General features: G+C 40.0%; 1 protein-coding gene and 1 long non-coding RNA gene across 3 annotated transcripts in view; one reads left to right on the plus strand and one right to left on the minus strand.

The window, feature by feature from the left end:
- The first annotated feature begins 2297 nt into the window (after nucleotides 1–2297).
- Nucleotides 2298–4511, plus strand: LOC138138845 (cathepsin B-like). Its single transcript, XM_069058945.1, has 4 exons — nucleotides 2298–3131; nucleotides 3178–3390; nucleotides 3687–3915; nucleotides 3965–4511. Exons 1-4 carry the CDS (start codon nucleotides 2799–2801, stop codon nucleotides 4312–4314), a joined length of 1125 nt encoding a protein of 374 aa, XP_068915046.1. The 5' UTR covers nucleotides 2298–2798; the 3' UTR covers nucleotides 4315–4511.
- A 755-nt stretch (nucleotides 4512–5266) lies between these two features.
- Nucleotides 5267–23262, minus strand: part of LOC138138849 (uncharacterized) — a 206940-nt gene continuing 188944 nt past the window's right edge. Inside the window, exons 1-5 of one of the 2 annotated variants that reach the window (XR_011162119.1) lie at nucleotides 7808–7963; nucleotides 7633–7746; nucleotides 7315–7575; nucleotides 5415–7251; nucleotides 5267–5353 (exon numbers count right to left, since the gene is read on the minus strand). This is a non-coding gene — a long non-coding RNA (uncharacterized lncRNA). Of the gene's footprint in view, nucleotides 5354–5414; nucleotides 7252–7314; nucleotides 7576–7632; nucleotides 7747–7807; nucleotides 7964–23262 lie in introns of those variants that run through there. The other variant, XR_011162120.1, reaches the window with a different exon arrangement.

Consider the following 23262-nt stretch of genomic DNA (forward strand, 5'->3'; position numbering starts at 1 on the left):
GCCGTTTTGGCGTAATTTCGATTTTTTGAGTAAAATATTCTTTTTTTTTTATGAAACAATTGTTTTATTTGAATTTTTATTCAAAAATCACATGCAATAAACAGTAGATAAGAACGAAATAATAAAAAATAAGCAAATTAACAAAAAAATATTTTCAATGAAATCATTTACATTAAAATATTTTTTTGTTAATTTATTTCATTCTTTGTCAAATTTCAATACTTTACGTCATCAGTTTGAATCCGGGAAAACGCAAAAAACGGCCGGACGCCGGTTAAGTGTTGCTATTGGAAACACAAAAGTAACAATCGCAATAACAATTATCCAGGTTTAAGAAATGTTTTATTCAAAACTACATCTAAATGCAAATTAACAATTTAACTATTTCGGCCACAAAGAAAATGCACTTACTTTCTCAGACTAAAAACGTTAGTTGACAAATAAAATAATACAACCATTTAAACCAAATCTAAAAAATAGGCCAGCCAGCATAACCTCTTCCGTAATTTGCTTCACATTATTTTCTGATTTCCATTTACAAAAATGGCTGAATTGTTTTTGATACCTTTCACCAGACTTGCTAGGTATTAATTCAGCACAGGCTTCTGCAGATTTTCTTACAATTTCTGGAGGATTTGCTTTAGAAGTCATTTTGACGCACAAAATGATTTCAACAAAATAAACAATTGCCAAACAGCCGTTGCTAATCATGTTCCAAAAATGTGACTAGATTTGGAGCTTTTGTTGAATTATTTTGAAATTAATTTCAATGTTTCTTTCAAACGAAATTTGAGGCAGGATGAAATAAAATACATAACGACATTCGTCCGTGAACTCTTTTTACAGTACTCGTTTCGAGTTTCAAGACTCGGCTCCTTCGTCGCCTCGTCCTTAAACGTCTAACTCGTACTGTAAACTATGAGTTCCCGGACTTATAACGTTAATTACTATTGCTTATTTTTTATTGTTGTGTTGTTATTTAATATTTATTGCAATGCTATTTTTGAAAAAAATTCAAATAAAAGAATTGCTTATAAAAAAATAAAAAATTAAAATTACGCCTAAACGACTGCAAATAGGCATACATAATGTTAATAAAAGTGGCCTTAAAATTTGATTTTACATTTACATCTAGTATCAGAAACGGTAGTTGCCATTTCAAAAAATGAAGTTTTCGACATTTTTTGATTATCAATATTAAAAAATTGCAGTAGGCTTATGAAACATAAAAAAAATATCGTTGATAGCGCAAAAAAACGGCCAAATCTTTGGCAAGTCAGTAAAGCAAAAATAAAGTATTTATTTCTGATGGTTCAGGAATTATAAATTTTTTAATGCAGCCCTGCAACCTCACTTTTTTGCAAAAAAGATGACAGGTTAAAAACGATGACAGATAAGTACTGATAAAAAGACGCTCTAAACTCAAAATTTAACGTAGAATCGAAATGTGAAGTCAAAATGAGGCCTTTCCATTTAAAAAAATAAAGATGGCGTCGATTTCCGGTATTTCCGGAAGTGCCACCATTTTGAAAATATTTCATTTGAACTTGAAGTAGTCGATTATAGTGAACTACCAATTTTCATATTAATATGATTTTGGGAAATCAAAAAGTTTCTAATGAACGGGCTACGTGAATCAGCCTGTATAATAAATAAGGGTATCGTCTATCAGATCATGATATTATCACTATGCATGTTGAAATCTATCAATAAATAAATTTATTTAGGACAAAATTCAAGACTGAAAAAGGTTTTAATCTGTGTACAATTCTGCCCAGATTCAAGACGAAGCTTTCTCCCTAAATCCTCTTGAACAATTTTAGTTTTCCATGTACGAAAGTATAATCATAATAACAAAGATTCCTAATAAGTAAACCTAAAGTAAAAATAATCTATATCTGTTGGATTATTGTTACTGATATCTCTATAACCACAATTAACTAAACTAAGACATTCGTTTCGTCAAATGGATGTTTTTATTTAGGGATTTATTAAGATTATCTCTATAATACATTGAAAAATGTGAGTATAGTATTTTTACCCCGTACAGAAATATTGCCTAAAATCATAAATCACACCAACAAAGAAACAGATCTTAAAGCACCCCATCCGGTAATTTATGGTGGGGTGTTAGATACCCTCAGCCAAATATTTGGTGACAGCCAATGGGCAAAAATGACCGTTTTCTTACCTGTAAGTGTAAGTAAGTGTGAGTGGATTGTAAACTGTTTCTTTGTTGGTGTGATTTATGATTTTAGTCAATATTTCTGTAAGGGGTAAAAATACTATAATACAATTCAAGATTAATATCAGGTTTTTCTCAAAATAGATTAGGCATCTACCGTAAAGGTATGTTAACAAGATTATTTCAAAATCTACAACATAAACAACAAATACTTGTATCAACTGCAAATAAAACATTTTATCGCGTCTCACTCGAGGACTTTTAGCACAGTTTCAAATATTTACGAACCCATGGTCTATCGCTATAATGTGTATTCAATTGAATTTTTAAATAATTTACGAGAGTATAAATTGTAATTAGAGTTTCTTGGTGTCAAAACATTTTCCAAAAACCATTTTACTTTGGTACAGTAAGAAAACCAAATGAACGCACGTTTGTTTGCATTTTTCTAATTGCGCAATCTGTTAGCAAGACGACTTTGCACTGGGGAATTCCAATCTAGGTGTGTTATTCCAATCTAGATGTGTTGTAACCAAACTGGGACTCTCCACCACTTGATCTATATCTTTACAAAATTCTTCAATCAAAACAAGTTCCTTCGACTCATCACACAATGCGCTACGCATTTCTCTTGTACGCTCTCACCATCTTTTCACTTTGCGAGGTCAAAAAATGCCTATACTTGACCAAGACCTTCATCGACTTCATCAACAAAAACCAGTCATCCTGGAGGGCGGGAAAATTTTTTCTCGAAAATGTAACGAGCAGGAATTTCGTTCATCGCTACCACCGACCCGTCCTCAACGTGGGCAACGAGGTGAGGGTTAAGGACTGCTATTTAGAAGATCTTCACATTCCGGACAGTTTTGACGCCAGAAAAGAATGGCCTCACTGTGCCGATGTCATAGGAAACATCAGGGATCAAGGCTCGTGCTCCTCTTGTTGGGTGAGTTCTGACGAAATTTTGTCGAGTTGTAATTGTGTCAATTTAGGCGTTCTCTTCTACGGGAGTCATGACTGACAGGTTGTGCATTCAGAGCGAGGGTGAAGTGAAGTTTCAGTTTTCGCCCCAAGACATTCTAAGTTGTTGTGAAAATTGTTCGAATTCGACTTATGGTTGTGCAGTAGGAGGTTCCTCGGACAGGGCCTGGCGCTACTGGACGGAATCCGGGATTGTTTCCGGAGGTGATTACGATTCATATCAGGTGAGTAATGAGGGTACATAACACAGTTGTTGGTCTTTTTCTTCCTTCTTTTAAGTAGGCAAGTTTACTGTTCCTTCTTCGATTCTTAACCTCTTATTTAGACGTAGTCACATCACTTCTTTCTTAATCTTCCTGTTGATCTTCTTCCGTTAAAGAAATAGGATCTTTGTCAAATACGTATACAGCACCTGAATCGAGAACAAAATCGATACCTGTTTTTTAATAACCTAAGTGTTGTCAAGATTGTAAAATTATCTTGATAACTTGTTACCTGCAAGGTGTGCACTTGCTTCCAGGGTTGCGTGTTTTACCAAGAATCTGAATTTTACCTCAAAACGAAGTCCCCATGCATGAAATCTTGTAACAACCCCCATTACAAGATTTCCTACGCTGAAGACAAACATTTTGGCTCTGATTACTACCAAGTGAAGCCAGCAGAAAAATGCATTCAAGCTGAAATCATGAGTAACGGTCCCGTGGAAGCCATATTTGCCCTGTACGAAGACTTCTACTACTACAAAGATGGTAGGGTTACCAACATTTTTTTGACAGTTCAAAACCTTGGCAATTTCAGGTGTTTACACTTATACCATCGGAGGATTAGTCAGTGCACACACTGTTAAAATCATAGGATGGGGAGTGGAAAACGGAAATCCTTATTGGCTCGCGGCCAACAGTTGGAATTGCAATTGGGGACAACTTAAGGGATTTTTTAAAATCAGAAGAGGGGTTGACGAGTGCGGTATCGAACAACATGTGCTTGCTGGAACCGCCAGGTTAAAGACAAAGACTAGTTCGAGTTCTCCTTGGTTGCTGGTTGCTCTTGTGAGTGCGGGGATAGTCATAGCGGTAATGGCGATTGCTCTGTTTGTAAAAAAGAAAAGTATGGAGTCTGTTATTAATTACTTTAGGCTGAAGTCGTAGACTAATGACAGATGACTGACATAGTAAATGACTATTAGCCGTTCACGATTGTTTTAAACACGCAGCAGGCCAAGAGATTTTTTTGTTAGATTGGCGTCAGGTCCTGTCATATGACGTTTCGTTTTTAAATATTCGCATTGTTGTCAATTCCGTCATTAATTTAGTTAATAAGAATTTACCCAGAACTGCCGTACAAATATGTATGTTTCATTTCAATTTGAACCCTCCACCACCCGGCGGCACGGCAATTTTGCCGGAGTACATACACTATTACGGATATTACTATCAAGTAATAGTGCAGTGCTATTCAACATAATTACCGGCGTCTCGCCTCCACATTTTGACTTTTTTGTGTTTTATGTTCTGTGTCAATGTTAAGGAATTTCCTCACGATGTGACATGAGTATAATAATATACCTTTTTGAATTTCAACCACCAATGTGTTCTCTAAGTCCAAAATTTTTAAATTTTTAAAAAGAGATTGCGGTACTATTCCCGTTGCTGAAATTATAAGTGGTAAAATCGAAATTTTTTCTAAACACCAAAGATTTCTTATAGCAACGGAGAGTTTTAAATATTTATTAATTTTTGTGTGATATGTCTGTGTTATATTGTGTGAATTTGGAACAGCTATATCTAAAAGATATGCTTGCTTTTGTTGTTTATTTAAAATAATAATGTCTGGTCTGTTATGCTTGTTATTAATAACAAGTAGAATAGCCATTATGTTTTATTACTTAAGCACATTTTCTAGGCATAGAAAAAATCAATTTGTCTATATACTCTGACGTTATGTTGTTCCAAGCTCTTTGTGCTGCCTCCGACAAATCTTCTCTGGCTTCAAATCTTCCTCCATTTTCTTTACGAATTGCCCGATCAAGGTGGTCCCAGAGGTTCTCTATAGGGTTTAAATCGGGACTCTGGGCCGGCCATTTCATCACGTTCACTTTTTCTGCTAAAAACCACTCCTTTACGGTATTTCATGTGTGTTTCGGGTCATTGTCCTGCTGAAATGTTCATGGAAGGGGCATATTGTCCTCTGTAAACGGAAGCATTTGTTCTTGCAAAATGTGGAAATAAACAAATCTGTCCATTATTACCCTCTATGAGATGTAATGAGCCTACCCCATAAGCAGAAAAGTATCCATAAAATTTTCATCTCCACCTCCATGTTTAACGGTACCTCTTGTTTACTTGAATCTTTCGTTCTTTGGACGTCTTATCCTTATCCAGTGTATGCCATCAGAACTGCACAAGTTAAATTTAGTTTTGTCAGAGAATAGGATGTTTTTCCATAGGCGCGGCGTCTAATTCAAATGCTCTTTTGCAAACTGTAACCGGGCTCTTTCCAATTTCATTATGTCGACGTCTAATAGACCTCACTGACAAACGTACATTTGGAATTTCCTTTTTTATTTTTACTGCATCCCAAAATGGATTCTGCCTTGACAACATTCCTATTTTTCTCTCAGTGATTCTGGCGGTTTTTCGAAGTCTTCCCGATTTTGGAACATTAACTAAACTTCTTCTTTGATTGTACAAAGAAATTGTTTTTGAAATAACTGACCGATTCAACTGCTGTGCAGTATCACTTTGTGGCTCTCCAGATTGAAACTTATCAATTATTAATTTTCGCATATCTACAGACAAACTTTTACCTTTAGGCATCTTTATTTAACGTATATACTACAAGGACACACAAATTTTAAGGTACATAGCTGTGGTAACTCGTTAAAAATGAATAAAACCAAATGGCAGGTTATGAGAGTAAAAATTAACGGCAAAAAGAAATCCAAGTTAGAATCCGGAATAATATTCTAAAAATTAAATAAAGGAAATTCTAGAAGTGCGCCCCATTTTGCTCTAAACATAAATTAATTCTTCTCTTGAACGATTCACCAGCATGTTTAATTTAATTTAAAATGTCAAATTTGACTTGTCACTGATGCGGCTGTCGGTGTGAAGCCGTCAACAACCGGAAGTTACTCCAGTTGTACCATTTAAAAATAAAATTCAGCATTACCAACTTAAACAGTCCTTCTTGACCACCCCCTATTATTACAAGATATTTTTTTCTTTCTTTCTATAATACAGGGTCTATCAGAACTGGCGGACCAAAATAATACGGTGAAATCATCATCTTCTGGGAATAATAGGAAAAATATTTTAAAAAATCCATCCTCATTGGATTTTAAAATAAGAACGTTGTTAATTGACCAATCGCGTGTAGATATAAAATTACCTTAAAAAATTATATTAGTAACTGTCGAAACAAATTTGATTGTTGCAAAGACATAATAACTGAATATTATGTCATAATAAATTATTTCTGACAATTACAAAAGTTATTAATAGTTATTTAATAAACTAAAGTCTATTTTTTCCTGGTAGGCGCGTGCGTGCGCATCTCCGAAAGGTAGAATTACATAGCTAAGATTTTTAGCAGGATGCAGGAATTGTTAGTATTTTTGGTTGCATATTATCTAGGGGGATCAGTATTTGGGGTTGCATATTAAAACTCATGTTTACGATTTAATTTTTGTATAATTTGTAAAATGTAAACAAAAAAGTTTATGAATAAACTCGTGGAAAAATTGATAACAAATATTATATGTACATTTTTTATTTTTTTCACACAGGAGTTAAATTTGGAAACAAAACAATTAAAAAAAAATAAAACAAAACAATCAACACCGCACTTTTCACCTAAAAAAAATTACAGTGACGTCGACAAAAATTGACAGTTCACGTGAAAGCCGCAAAAATTTCATAACATGGACATGGCCTGCTTCGACTACAATCATTTATAATAACCATTATCTTGCAAGAGAAAAGGTCTCCCTTCTTGGCGTATTTTTTTTATTTCCCGTAAATATCTTCTTCGCCAGTTATGTCTTCTCTTTCTATTAACAGGCTTTTTCTGTTTCGTTATTTGTGCTATTTGAAATAAAACATAGATTTCAATGTTTACAGTTAATTGAAAACAATGTATGTACTTACTTGAATTTTAATTCGTGTAAAACATTATAAAGCTTAGAACGACTGATGTTTGGAATTTCTTCATTGTTTTGCACTTCCCTGTACACAGCATCAATTGTAGGAATTCTGTTTGCAGAGAAAAATGAGTGCACTGTTTTTCGAATGAGATATTTTTGATGTTCATCCAACTGAATCATTTCCTATCAGGTTTCTTCGGTGCCTGTAATTGTCCACACTTCTTTTCTTCCGCCAAGTATCATTGAATGGTTCTAAATCCACAACCTTCAACACAAAATAATTAAGCTGTGATACAACAAAAAAAAACTCAGAAATCAATACCAGTATAATCTGCAGTTTTTTCCATTTGAGCCGTCTTGGTTAACTCGGCAAAATCATTGGAGATCCCACGAAATACTTTAACGATCATTTCTTTCTCGGCTTGTGAGAAATTTGCTATAAATATGCATTAATAAAAAACTGTTACATACTTGATGTTAGCATAAATCCAACCTACGCGATTTATTTGGTGATCGAAATTATGACATCTTGTTGACATATAAAAACTTCTTAACCACTAAGAACTGTTTTTTTAATAAATAAACGGACACAACACAAAACACGAAAGGAAAACTAAGACACGATGAAACAAAAATGGGAGCTTGGACCTGATTGACAGTGACAGTACAGAAAACTGCAATATTGCACATTTCTCTAGTGTAAGTAGAAAAATAAAGTAACCAATAGGAAAGTCGCATTTCGTTGCAGGATTTTATAAATGCGCACGCACGCGCCTACCAGGAAAAAATAGACTATAGTTTGTTAATGAAGACGATTAATAATCGAAACTGTTTAAAGCACGAACGAGTGTAGCGAGTGAGTGCCTTTAATAGTTGAGATTATTAATCGCACATTAACAAACGAGTTGATTACAAACATTTTTCGTTGACCGCAAACTTTTTTTTGTGACAAAATTTCAAATTAAAGCCAAATCAAAACCAATTTAATCTTTTTCGATAAAGATGAGACCTTATAAAATACCTTCATCCTTCTTTTGTCCTCAGGTAGGCCATTTTAAATGTTTTCAGCACTTTCTCTTCACTGTTCCACAAAGAGTGTCAGAAGACGTCAACTCCATTCACATCCAATTTCACGTAAAAATTACGATTGCTAAGAAAACCTAGTTACCTTTGAAAAATATGACATGCGAATTATAACCAAAAAGGTCGGTGAATTCGTAATTGTGCAGTTATGGAGCTATAAAATATAGAAAATCCTGCTGCACTACCTCTTGCAGTGTTGGTAAGTGCAAACAATGCATGTTCGAGGTTGTTTATACATCAAAATTTCATCAAAACGTCAAAGTCGCAAAAATCGTTGATTAATGAAAAATAGTGTATTAATGAGGTCCATTAATACACTATATTTTAGACAAAATAATTCATTAATATTGAAATTAACAAGCGGTCAACGGAAACAATGGTTAATGTTTACTTCTTCAGAATATTTTGATATGCTTGTCTTATATGGACAGTGTGATGAGAGTGCCACAGTTGCTGCTCGGGAGTACGCAGTTCGTTTTCCCAATAGGGAACGTCCTAGCAGAAATACTATAACCCGAAAAATACTATCGTCAATGTGACATAAATGATATTTAGTTGTAAAGCAAGCTTTAGGATGTTTAACCTTATTTTTTACTGTTGTCAAAATTATTTTAATCCATCAGTGTCATACGGGTGGGGTAAATCCCAGCTGCGGCGGCAGGGTTCAAAAGCAAAAGATCAACATGGTCGCGGTTTAGACAACCTTCAGAAGAAAGTAAGACGATTCTATAGCTATCAAAAACTGAAGATGCCATAATTTTGACAAGAATAATTTGAAATTGTCATGTATATTGACATTAATACTTTATTTACATTTGAAGTGTCAAAAAGTGACGACCAAAGTATTTTGGCCGCGATAGTACTATAACCTAAAAACGTCCGTCATCGCACAAACAATGCGGATACCCAACAATGCATAATGCATCATTTGAAATGCACCCATAGTTACAAATAAACCAGGAAAACTAATTTATAGGTAACTTAACATCAACAGGATTGGTCAGTTTAAATTGCTTCTTTCCTAATCACTATTTAAGGTAGATTGTTTTGAACATTTTTTCTATTATTCCCAGAAGATAATGAATTCACCGTATTAATTTGGTCTGTCAGTTCTGAGAGACCCAGTATTTACTCTTCACATACCTACTCGATTCACACTTACTTGTTTAATGTTTAATTTGATTCTATTCAAGGGGAAGTATTAGCAAAGTTCAGTGAAACTGGGGTATACTTAACTTCTTTGTCAAAGAATAAGAATTATTTTTATTTTTACCCTGATTTTCACTTGATTAATTTAGTTTTACTGCCCCATTATTACCAACAATTCGATAAAAGTTACCTACATCAATGTCAGCCATGTTTGCTGTCATCTGTCATCCACTCAGTCTACCATGTCTGTTGTCGCCCACAAATCCATTCCACTAATATTTTCGCCCGCAACGTTTTCAAGACAATGAAACGCTTGTAGTCTGCATCACGTAGGCCATATCTGTCACCTTATGTTAAAAAATCAACATGGACACAATAGCGCCCGTGTGACCTAGCATTAACTAACACACATCTTGTTGTGCAAATTCTTCAGCATATTTTACCTACGTGCAATTTTTCAAATGCACCAAATACTTTTACATACAGAGTGTCCCAGAACTCGCGCCCCAGAGAAAACAGACAAATGCTGACGACAATCTCGATTCTAAAAATGCAAACGAAGAACAATTAATGGCTTGCATAAGAGAGTTGTGAGACATCTAAGATCCACCAATTCCAAAAAGGGAACTCTGAGGTGTTAATGTAAATAAAATCGGTTGCTAAGTTTATAAATTGTCACAATTAAATAATGTCAGAATGACATGTCCGCTAAAGTGTCAACATCAACATGTTAGATTAAGGCAGATGTCATTCAAGATGTCACATTCGCCATCAATCACATGAATCTATGTAGTATTTTTTTTTTATTATTAGAAAGTAACAATTTTTATTGTTAATATTAAATAACATTTTTAATTTACAATGCGAAAATTTCCGATAATAATGCGGAATCTGGAAAAGTGCCCCGAATGCTTGCAGCGTTTCCACGTTGGATGGCAAGGGAAATTCTCTCATAAAGGAATTTCTTTGATTTTGAATCGCCTGATTCCGCGATAAGTCGGTCTCCGATGACATTAATGAAATCTATTGTTTCTTTGCACCAAGGGCCTAAGGTTTCAAAGGCTAAACCTTTAAATATGTAGTTTGACGAAATAATTGAACTATATTTGTTATGTTTGCGTTTGCAAGCCATTTCAGCAGCAAAACCTGAGACTTCAGATGTTTTCAATACGTAACTGTCTGCAAGTGTATCTACGACAGTAACGTCCCAAACCAAAGGTTGACCTTTATTCCACGGTACTAAAGTCATCCCATCAGGGCGTTTTCCGTCATCCCGAGACAGTCCGTTTGGTTCTAAAGTTGAATTCACATGAATAGAAGTTAAAGACCGGTTGATAATGGAATTAATTTCAGTGTGTCTTGAAAATCTACCACTGCTTTTGAAACAAATTAGACCGTGAATACCAATTTCTTCAAACTTTCGCATTGCATTTGCAAATATGAGTGTTATCTAAAAGAGTACCAATATTAGGAGAAGGTATTGCATGTAACCAAGATCCTGATTCTCTGCATTGCAAAGCCTTAAAACGAGCCAAGTCCCTAGAATTAAAGATTAAGTCATTGTCAATTATTCTTTTGATATTGATATTATCCCAATTCTTCTGAAATTGTGGAATTGTTGGTTTTTCGTTCTCATTTGCTACACCCCAGACTGCTAAAGCTTCATCATAATGGTGAATATTAAGCTCATTATCCTTTGAATTTAGTAATTGAGAAACAAGCTTTTTAACACCATAAACTGAAGATAGGAAAGCAGGGAGGCAAATATCGGAAATGCGGCGAATTCCCAGTCCACCAAATCTAATCGGTAAAGTGGACTGAGACCATTATAAATCAATTAAACGTAAATTAAGTATTTTTTCTAAAGAAGACTTTAAAGAAGAATCAATGGAATTAACGTAATTAGAAAATTTCCAAAATGGAGTTGTTCTTAATAAAAAAATAAATTTTGGTATGAAAAGACAGTTCTTGATTAAGGTATAAGCCACGTGTCTGCTAAGAAATTCAGCTTTATTTAAAAGATTTTTAACTCTAATAATAGTTTTTTCGACAGTGTTTTTGAAGCCTTGGTCAAAGATTGGAGAGCCTAAAAGAGATAAACTTCCTCGGTCACAAATTTTAATACCTGGTGCTAAATTTTGAAATTCCTTTATGACTTTTAAATCTGTGTCTCCAGAACAGCTAAAGATCTCGCATTTGTTAAAGTTTAATTCAAGACCAATTTTTCTGGATAAATTGATAACTTTCTTAAAGTCGGACAAAACTACTTCTGGGTAATCAGCTAGGGTTTCATCATCTAAATACCAAATATTCACTTCAGAATTCAAACATAAAATAATTGGTTGAATGGCAAGACTAAAAATTATAGGACCTCAAGGATCTTCTTGTTGAGCTCCAACAGAAGAAGAAATTAAATGAATACCAAAGAATAAACTTGAAGGATTCCTATAGCATTGATAAAGATAAGGGTAAAGAAGTGGGGTATGACATTGGACTTCTTTTAGAATACAATCTCGTTCGACTGAGTTAAATGCGTTTTTGAAATCTAATTTAAAAACAACTTTTCTACGGTTTTGGTCGTTATTCACAAAGGTTCGTGTAGTATGAATTGCTGCTTCGCATTCTAGCTTAGTTGCCACTCCAAGTTGGTGTGGAGATAAATACGAATTTACAATATTACGACTTTGAAAACAAGCAAGCTTTGAAGTCAATCTTCGTAAACAGTTTCCTATAGCGATCGGTCTAATTCCTCCATCTTTCTTATGAAGGGCGCATAAAGAGGCACCATGCCACGGTTCAAACTGGCCAGAGGGCACAATACTTGGGCTAGCTCGATCTCAGGGCGCCACTTGCGGCGAAGTCGAGGGTTCTTTTGGTAGCAGGCCCCGCAAGTAGCCTGCTGACCTGGCCAGGAGAGGTGTTTGAAGTTCGCGAGAACGAAAAGAAACGCACAAAGTGGACGTGGCTGGACCTAGGCGCTATTCAAACAGGCGAAACCAAAAAAATACAGACGGGCGAGCTGAGGGGGGGGTAGTATTGATACACACTATGTAAGTGAAAATTGAATGTAATTGAAATGACTGTAGTTATATTTGAATTGATATAAATATATGAATGGATAAATATATGAATTGATATAAATATAAATGTGAATTGATATAAAAATGTACAATAAAAAGGGGTGGAAACTCGGTTCCAGCAATCCGGCCGAAATAGCTATTTCCGCAGAGCTTTACAATAAGCGAATCTCGCTGATGTCTACGCGGAGATGTTAACAAGGTTATAATGTGATATATATATAACAAAAGTACGCGAGCTATTTCACTTGCTAGATTGAGTTAGTTTGTAAATTGTGATATGGTTAGTAAGATATTTAGAAAAAGGTTAGATAAAATGAAATTGAGTCGAATAAGAGGGGTGGCTTGCCGGTCTCCAGGAGCAGTCCGCGCTCAGGGGCCGTAGAGGAGCGTGTCCTTTCCCAGTCGTTCGGGGATCTGGTGGCAAAGTCCTTTGAGCGGAGCTGACGGTTCTAGAGACGAGACTGGAGCCACAGAGGTCTCGGGCGCGTCGACGATGAGCCCGACGCACGGTTTTCTCTTGACCTCGACGTAAGACGGTTGGGGTCAAAGTCTAGGGGGTGGAGATGGAGGATTCCCTAGAGGAGTACTACGTGTAGCACATTGTCTACATGAAGACTCACCTATACCCTCAGGCAAGGGAAATGCCTCGCAGGAGTCTACTTCGATTGCGTCACGAGCCTTAGCGTTTGGACCAAAATCCTCCCTAAGCGGAGTTGGAAGGGTGCGCTCAAATTTTCCACACGGAGACGATACAGCACACCATCCACAAGGTTTCGACGAATACGAAGATCCCTGGCACCAGGTAATAAATTGATTTCACTCGAACGAAACGGTCCGCAAAGGCACGTGGCACGGTAGATTCAGAAGAGAAAAAAGGTGAGTGAAGATTCTCCTGATAAGATGGAATATTCTCGAAGGAGTCGCGCGCGCGCTTGTCTTCGCGCTAGCAAAAGAGGGAATTTTGTAGGCAACCAACGATTCCTGAAGAGGTATGTTGGGCGAAAAACCAAGGGTGACAAGGCCCTCTTTTCCTCCAAAAGAAAAATTTTTGAAGAAAATTTTTCTTTGAACCTCTGCCAACAAAAAAACAAAAAAAAATGAGAAGCGGAATGGACTTTTTAGGGTGAAGCCCGGGGTTTCCACTGACCCAGTACAATGTAGACGTACCAGCCTGAAATTGATGTGAAGCCGTATAGCCGCTTCGACGCTTAAGCAGAGCGAATGACTACTCCGGTAACAAAGTCTATAAAACAAAATATCTCGAAGAAGAGGTGCGGTGCACATGGCGGTCGAGCGACACACTCGCAAGAGGAACGGAAATGTGGAGAAAGAAACATAGAGATAAATTGAAAGAACATCCAACTCAACAATGGTCGTGTCCACCTACCATGTCCCACTGCAAAATCTTCTCCGACCTGCGCCAACTGCCAGGAATTTTTCGGTCTCGTGGACCTCGCGATCGGAAGAAAACACTTGGGTCTAGCCTGGTTTTGTGGTGGATTGCTCCCCAAAACCAGCTAGATGTCAAGACAACAACAAAGACGAAATCGGTAACAAAAAGGAATGTCGAAATTGAGAAACTTGAAGGTGGTGGGTTAGGGTTACAAGGACCGACTAACGGCCAAAACCAAACGATAACGATAATGACAACCATACCGACCACGATCTTACTGCACCACGGCAAGGGGGATAAATCCGAGATTTAAAAAAAAACAAAAATTCAAAACAAAGTTTAGCTCTTAGAGTCGACCGAGTCGACAGAGGACGCGTTTGATTCGTCTATGACCATAGGGGAGCTTGCCCTATTTATGTGGTTTAGGATGCGCCAGGGGTGTGGTCATTACAGCCCTATCACAATGTGAAATTTACTTATGTGACATCATCATAGGGATCTCGAACAGGTTTTAGGTCTTGGACGTGCCAATGGCCTCTTTTAATACCGGTATCGTCTGTCAGCTCATACGTTCCGTAACCGATTTTCCGGGCGATTTTGAACGGGCCAACGAATTTCGGACCTAATTTGGCGGTGTAGTGGCCAACCGCGTCCGAGAGACTTTTGTCTCGGCGCCATACCAACTGTCCGGGCTGGTAGTCCACGGGACGCCTGCGTAAGTCATAGACTCGTTTGTTTTTCTCGTGCGCAGTTTGGAGTCGGTTTGCAATTTCTCCAAAGAGTTTCTGAAAACCTAGCTGACGCTTTTGAACAAAGTCCTCTAATCGCGGGTCCGCGGGAGATAGTGGATGATAGTGTTCGCTACCCAAGACTTTGTGCTCGCGCCCGAAATTTGCGAAGTACGGACTGTATCCAGTGGTTTCGTGGCATGCTGTGCGAATCGCACAACCGATTGCGGCCAAATGGTCGGACCAGTGGCGATGATCGGACTTGATGTACGTGGCGATCATGGTCTTGACCACTCTATTCGTTCGTTCGGTCGGATCGGCACGGGGATAGTGATGGGGCGTATACTGTATTTTGACTTCGTACCTCTCGCACAACGCTCGAAAAGATCTGCCTCTCAATTGCGTGCCGTTGTCGCAAATCAACATTCGGGGGGTGCCGTATACCAAGAAGATTTGTTCTTCAACGCATTTGGTGAGCGCTTTGGCTGTCGCCGATCGCATAGGAAATGTCAGAACATACTTCGTGAAATAATCGGTGACGACCAGCGCGTACACGTAACCCTGCGCAGAACGCGGAAATGGGCCGATAAAATCCAAGCTTATCAATTCCCATGGCGCGGTAGGGGCGACACGTTTTCCCATCAGACCAGCTGGAGGTTTCTGCTCCACTTTGTGCTGAGCACAGTCTTTGCAACCGACAACGTAACGCACTACGTCGGCTTTCATTTTAGGCCAATAGTACCTAGTCCGGATTTTCTGAAAGGTCTTGAAGATACCAACGTGTCCGGAAGTGACTTCATCGTGGTAACGTCGGAGAATTTTGACGCGATAATCTTTCGGAACGACTCGCTTCCAGTAGTCTCGTTCGAGGGACAGTTCTGGAATTCGACAGCGAGTGTACTTCAACAGTATTCCGTCCTCGACTCGGTACTGAGGGTATTTGAGAGGTTTTGCCGCGACCTCGGTCCGTAACCGATGATACCACGGGTCTTTAGTATCGCTGAAAGACGGATCGAAGTCAGTGACGGCGGTGATCGGAACGGATCGCGACAGCATGTCGGGAACGACGTTGTCCTTGCCGGGACGATGTTTGATCTCAAAATCGTAGGGTTGGAGGCGTAAAGCCCATCTGGCGAGACGACCTTGAGGGTCTTTCAAGCGATTCAACCACAGTAAACTGTGGTGATCGGTGATCACAACGAAATGGACTCCCTCCAGATAATGGCGTAATTTTTCGACAGCCCAGATGACGCAAAGGCATTCTCGTTCCGTCGTGGACAGGTTCCGTTCCGCACGGGTTAGCGATCGCGATAGGTAGGAGATGGGTTTCTCCCCGTCATCAAAAGTTTGCGTCAACACGGCACCAAGACCGTACGAAGAGGCGTCACACTGCACAACGAACTGTCGCGAAAAATCTGGAGAAGACAGGATCGGCGCGGAAATGAGCAGTTCTTTCACCCGAACGAAAGCCGAAGAACACTCTTCAGTCCACGAAAATGGGACGCCCTTGCGAGTCAATTGCGCAAGAGGAGCGATAACGGAAGCGAAATGAGGTACGAAACGGCGATACCAACTGGCAGTACCGACGAAGCGACGGACGTCAGAGACGTTCTTTGGTTCCGGGATCTTGAGAATTGCTTCCACCTTAGCGGTGTCTGGTCTCACGCCGTTGCTATCGACCAGGTGACCGAGATAACGTAATTCGGCGCGACAGAATTGACTCTTCTCCCAGTTACACGTTATACCGGCGTCACGGAGACGATCGAATATCTGTCTTAGGACACGAATGTGAGTGTCGAAGTCGGAAGAGGTGACCACAATGTCGTCCATGTATACGAAGACGTAGGGCTGGAGGTCAGCACCTACGACGGAGTCGATGATGCGCTGCCAGGTGGCCGGCGAATTTATTAAACCGAACGGCATTCTTTTGAAGTGGTACAGTCCCCGTCCCGGGACAGTAAATGCGGTAAATTCCCGATGTTCTGGAGCGACCTCAACTTGCCAAAAGGCACTCTTGATGTCGAGCGAACTCATATAACGGCAATCGCGTAGCTGGTCCAAAATTGAAGATATGTACGGGAGCGGGTAAGCGTCTGGCTTCGTAACGGAATTTAATTTTCGGTAATCCACGCAAAAACGATACGATCCGTCCTTCTTGGGGACTAAACAAACTGGTGAAGACCAAGCGCTTCGTGAAGGTTCGATTATTCCCTCCCGTAACATTTCCTCAACTTCGGTGTCGATTATCTTTTGCTTCGCGGGCGAAACGGGATAATACCTCTGCTTTATGGGGCGGACGTCCGAAGATATTTCTATGCGATGTTGTACCTCTTTCACTTTCCCGATACGCGCAGGCTGTAGTTGCGACTGTGTCCGGATCAACGATCCCAGCACGGACTTTTGTTGCGGGGTCAGAGATGACTGGTCGAGTAATCCGGAGACGTCTCCCAGAGGTGCAACTCTTACGGTCTGGCTCAAGTCCGAGGAAAAATACCAGACGTCTTTGCTTAAGTCGGGGACGACCTCCATTGTCTTCCAGAAATCCTTTCCCAACAACAACCCTTCTGTCAGATCGGGTACTACGTGTATCTCTACGAGTCGAACTTTCCCCAACAGATCAATCGGAGCCCGAACAGAACCTAGGCTTTTGCAAATTCGACCGTCGGCGACCGTGCAGTCAACGACGCTTGGTTGGAGAGGTAAACCCAAGTTCTGCAATTTTCGCCAGCCGACACCGCCCATGACGGTACGCGAAGCGCCAGAGTCGAGCAACCCGAGAAAAGGAGTTCCCGCGATCTTTACTCTTAGGAATGGACGCTCATCGCCGTGTAAATGCGAGAGGACGTAGTCGAGGATGATTCCGGTGCGGTCGATATTAGAAGGAGAACCGGAGGAATGCTCACGACCATCTACTTCCTCCGTGTCCCGTTTCCCGAACACTTACCGCACGTGGCAACGGTGCAATCCGGAGCACCACATCGGTAGCAAAATTTCTTCCGGGGTTCAGCGCACGAACGGAAAGAATGGTTGGGCTTGCCGCAGTTCCAACACTTTCCCGATATGGCCTTCACGGGCCGGACGTCGAGAGAATTGGGGGTGGAGCTCTTCGCCGAAGAGGCCTCCACTTGGACGTATGCGAGGTCAGGTTCTAGACAAATCTGTCCGCGGCGGCGCGTTGGCTGAACGTAGCACTCGACGGATGCTTTTCTGGCTTCCAATAGCCTACTCGCCTCGAGCAACTGATCGCGAGACGTGATCGGAGAGAGACCCAGTTGATTTTGGTAATATGGGGCCAGATTCTTTAAGATGATTTTAAGACGCGTAGCCTCCGGAACTCTGACTGTCACCCGATCAAACAAGTTGTCCATCACTGCAGCGAACATCGCGATGCTCTCATCCGGACCCTGAGTTCGGCGACGAATTTCCTCAAACAGCCTGTCGTTATAATCAGCGGGCTGAAACTGATTCCGCAACAAAGCTACCAAGGAGCGCCAGTCGTAAGCGTTTCGGCGAACGGAGCGAAACCACGTCAAAGCTCGTCCTTCGAATAAGTCATTTGCCGATTGGAATAATTCCTCCTCCGTGACGTTTCGCGAGACACGCAACTCTTCGACTCTCATTAGGAAAGCGCTTAACGAAAGGCGAGAGTCCTCACCGGAGAATTTGAGGTTCCACTTGTAAACCGGAACACTAGGTGCCCTAAACGAGGTGTCGCCTCGCGCGAAAGAAGTAGCGGCGGTAGGTGATGTCTCGACATCGGAGTCTTCTCCGCTATCAACGTTTAGCAAACTGACATCTAACGCTCCTAGAGACTGATCGGCGGTAGCATGTCTAACCTTGTATTCCATGTCGGAATTCGAGTTGAGTAAGGACACTACTATCTTTGAAATGGCTGACTGATTAACGGTCTCGGCAGACCTAACCGTATTCGCCCGTCCCAAAGCACACGCTAATTTTGACAGGATTTTCTTGCGACCGGTTTCTGAAATTCCGTCGAAATCGTCCACGAGAGCTTTAATTTCCTCCGCTTTCTGAGTGAGGGCGGCAAGATCTTCCGCGACGGTAAACGGATGAGCCGGATAACTGAGTGGATTGGGACCACGCTCCATACGCAACAAGTTCCGCAAGGTTTTCCGCATCTGTTCTACGGTTCCCACTTCGGTTAACCCTCTAACAGCTAATTCGTAAACCAGCTCGTCTTGAGCCAAACGGTTCACTTCGTACTGCAGACTAGCCATGTTCAACGGAAGTTTGACTCCGTTTCCCGAACCGAAATAAATAGAGTGACAGAGTCACGTCAGAGCCAAGACAAAATGGAGATAGTTAGAAATCGAACTGAATATCAATAGTAAGTATCAAACACCCTATCAGCTCGTCACTTTTATTCGCCTGAAGTAAGGTAAATCAAAATTGAAAATCGAAAATTGAGAATAATCGCCTCGGGCCCCACGTTGGGCGCCAAAATATTATGCCACGGTTCAAACTGGCCAGAGGGCACAATACTTGGGCTAGCTCGATCTCAGGGCGCCACTTGCGGCGAAGTCGAGGGTTCTTTTGGTAGCAGGCCCCGCAAGTAGCCTGCTGACCTGGCCAGGAGAGGTGTTTGAAGTTCGCGAGAACGAAAAGAAACGCACAAAGTGGACGTGGCTGGACCTAGGCGCTATTCAAACAGGCGAAACCAAAAAAATACAGACGGGCGGCAGTCCGCGCTCAGGGGCCGTAGAGGAGCGTGTCCTTTCCCAGTCGTTCGGGGATCTGGTGGCAAAGTCCTTTGAGCGGAGCTGACGGTTCTAGAGACGAGACTGGAGCCACAGAGGTCTCGGGCGCGTCGACGATGAGCCCGACGCACGGTTTTCTCTTGACCTCGACGTAAGACGGTTGGGGTCAAAGTCTAGGGGGTGGAGATGGAGGATTCCCTAGAGGAGTACTACGTGTAGCACATTGTCTACATGAAGACTCACCTATACCCTCAGGCAAGGGAAATGCCTCGCAGGAGTCTACTTCGATTGCGTCACGAGCCTTAGCGTTTGGACCAAAATCCTCCCTAAGCGGAGTTGGAAGGGTGCGCTCAAATTTTCCACACGGAGACGATACAGCACACCATCCACAAGGTTTCGACGAATACGAAGATCCCTGGCACCAGGTAATAAATTGATTTCACTCGAACGAAACGGTCCGCAAAGGCACGTGGCACGGTAGATTCAGAAGAGAAAAAAGGTGAGTGAAGATTCTCCTGATAAGATGGAATATTCTCGAAGGAGTCGCGCGCGCGCTTGTCTTCGCGCTAGCAAAAGAGGGAATTTTGTAGGCAACCAACGATTCCTGAAGAGGTATGTTGGGCGAAAAACCAAGGGTGACAGCACCATATAATAAATGACAAATTTCTGAAGGAAGTTGGCCAGACAATAAAAAATTGCACAGTTTTGTTAAAGCTCTTAGTGCCCGCTGACCTGCTTCGCCCGCTGATAAAGATATAATATCTTTTAAATATTGTGGTCTCATGCCATGAAGAACCGGCAGGAAAGGAATTGATAGCTTCTCGAACGTTTTGCTCATTAACTATTAAAGAAAAGTCTCCCGTTTTGAAAGCGTCTGGAAAAAAAAGTTCGCGTGATGGTGAAGGATGTTTTCTTTTTAATTCTTCAGCAACATCTTCATTGAATGAAGATAATGAGTCAACCGAGGACAATAATTTAACAGCTCCTTTGATATCAAAATCGGGTACTTTTGCTTCCACTTTCTTAGCTAGTGATAAATGTGTTCGTCTGTTAGAAGATGTTCGTATTTGAATTACTTCAAAATTAGAAAGATTTTCTTTTATATGCTTATTCAATGACTTATCAGATTTCTCGGCTACATTGTAGTATTTTTATTTTTTTAAATAAAACAACAAATGGCGGTTCTGAAAACAACCTTGTTTATTCTAATGCGCGTGAGCTTATCGTACAAAACAGGAAGAAAAGGTATAACACAAGCCAAAAGGGATTATGAAACGAAAAATAAATACAATCAGAGGAAGTACTCAAAGTGGCCACCATTCATTTGCAAGCATAACCGTGCCAGTCGCAAAAGATTCAGTTTAGAATTCGTAACCATTTCAGGAGTAATTGTGGCAAAAGCTTCCTGAACGCAACTCCTGGATTGTTCTCCTGTAGCAATAAGGTAATAGGACCGCACAGGCCAGTGTCGTGGACCACCACAACTTATCAATCGATGAGGATACTGTTGATCCAAAATTTTTCGAACTTGTCGACTGAAGTGTGGTAGTGCGCCGCGTGTTGAAACTAGCCGATAGCACAAAAAAGATGTGGAATGCCTTCAAGCAAATTGGAAAGTTCTGCATTCAAAAATTCTCCATTCAAAGTTCTAGGTGAATGTCTCGGGCTTACCGTGCAGGAAATTCAAAAGATCCTACCTAAAGAGGGAAGTTAGCTGACATGTAAACTAATTTCTATTGAAGACATACCACACGATTCCCTAATAGACCAACTCACAAATTTGTATAAAATCGTTGCTGAAATGCTTTTGAAAATAGAGCATGTGGATTTACTTCATTTCCACATTCTCCGTAAATTATCAACATTTCCACATTCTCCCTAAATTATCAACATTTTCACATAATCCGCTGCAGAATACATGAAGTACAAAACACAGTTGTTAGTCTTCTTGTTCCTTCTTTTACGTAGGCAAGTTTACTGTTCCTTTTTCGATTCTTAATCTCTTATTTAGATGTCGTCACACCACCTCTTTCAAGTCTTCCTGTTGACCTTCTTCCATTAAATGAAATAGGATCTTTGTCAAATACGTATACAGCACCTGAATCGAGAACCGTTTTTTAACAACCTAAGTGTTGTCAAGGTTGTAAAATTATCTTGATAACTTGTTACCTACAACGGGGGTCATTCACGAAACTCGGTAAGTCTCGATGAGACGTTGCAAAATCAAAACCATGACAATCGACATTGTTGAAACATTGTATTTGCCGTTTCGTTAACGATTTGCAAATTTGCAAAGTTTCGTGAATCTCCCCCAACGTCTGCACTTGCTTCCAGGGTTGCGTGTTTTACCAAGAATCTGAATATTACCTCGAAACCAAGTCCCCTTGTATAAAATCTTGTAACAACCCGCATTACAATATTTCCTACGCTGAAGACAAACATTTTGGCTCAGATTACTACCAAGTGAACCCAGCAGAAGAATGCATTCAAGCTGAAATTATGAGTAACGGTCCCGTGGAAGCCATGTTTGACCTGTACGAAGACTTCTCCTACTACAAAGATGGTAGCGTCATGTTTTAACAGTTCAAAAACTTGGCAATTTCAGGTGTTTACACTTATACCATCGGAGGATTAGTCAGTCCACACACTGTTAAAATCATAGGATGGGGAGTGGAAAACGGAAATCCTTATTGGCTCGCGGCAACAGTTGGGGTTGCATGTGGGGGAAACTTAAAGGATTTTTTAAAATCAGAAGAGGGGTCAACGAGTGCGGTATCGAACAAAATGTGCTTGCTGGAATCGCCAGGTTGGAGGCAAAGACCGAGGCGCCTCAGAGTTCTGCTGAGGCAAAGACCGAGGAGCCTCAGAGTTCTGCGACTAGTTCGAGTTCTCCTTGGTTCCTGGTTGCTCTTGTGAGTGCGGGGATAGTCGTAGCGGTAATGGCGATTGCTCTGTTTGTAAAGAAGAAAAGTATGGAGTCTGTGATTAATTACTTTAGGACGAAGTCGTAGACTAATGACAGATGACTGAAATAGCAAATGACTCTAAATGATTGAAGTAAATATACAGTGCATTTTTTTATCTGTTGCCATAGGGAATTGCATGGTAAAACTTATACCCCCTGTTAACTTTTGTTCTGATGAAAATATTCAAACCATTTTTGGAACAAAGTTGGAAGATTTTTTAAACTATCGGGTAGATTACAATTCAACATCCTAAACTGTCAAAAAAGTTGTGAAAAAAATATTTTCTTGCGCGCCGGAATAATAGTACGTCGAGCGGCCGCCAGAATAGCGTTCCTGTCGGCTCAACCAGCACCTGACCATCTCCACTTTTGACTTTTGTCACTTTCATTTAAAAAATAAATAGCGAGATCTCCTCTAGGCTTTGATTAAAATAAATAACAAAATAAAATATAAAATCTAATTTTTGTTCCCATATCGTCTACTACGTTTTTGTCAAATTATTTACGTTCATTAATTTCAATTTTGAAGAGTAAAATTAGTATCTCCTGGAGGCTATGATTAAATTACCTTTTGGAAGGCAGAACATGTAAACATTTATTTATTAAAAAAAAACAAAACGTTAACGCACAAATAACTCAACAAATTAACAGAAATTATTAAAGGAAATGTTCAAAGTGTTTTCCTTCGACTGCTAGACAATGTCCCAAGCGATCTTGAAAATTTCTTCGCGTGTTATTCTTGCCCTTAATTCCTCCACAGTTTCTGGTTGACTTCTTATGCGTTTTTTTAACTGTTTCCGTAGGGAATTTTATGGTAAAAATTATACCATCTGTTA

The sequence above is a fragment of the Tenebrio molitor genome, chromosome 9, assembly GCF_963966145.1.
Source record: "Tenebrio molitor chromosome 9, icTenMoli1.1, whole genome shotgun sequence".
Classification (NCBI taxonomy): Eukaryota; Metazoa; Arthropoda; class Insecta; order Coleoptera; family Tenebrionidae; genus Tenebrio; species Tenebrio molitor.

Coding starts and splice junctions, on each gene's coding strand:
- LOC138138845 (XM_069058945.1), top strand. CDS start 2,799: ATGCGCTACGCATTTCTCTTGTACGCTCTCACCATCTTTTCACTTTGC. Junction 3,132..3,177: donor GCTCGTGCTCCTCTTGTTGG/GTGAGTTCTGAC, acceptor GTGTCAATTTAG/GCGTTCTCTTCTACGGGAGT. Junction 3,391..3,686: donor GTGATTACGATTCATATCAG/GTGAGTAATGAG, acceptor ACTTGCTTCCAG/GGTTGCGTGTTTTACCAAGA.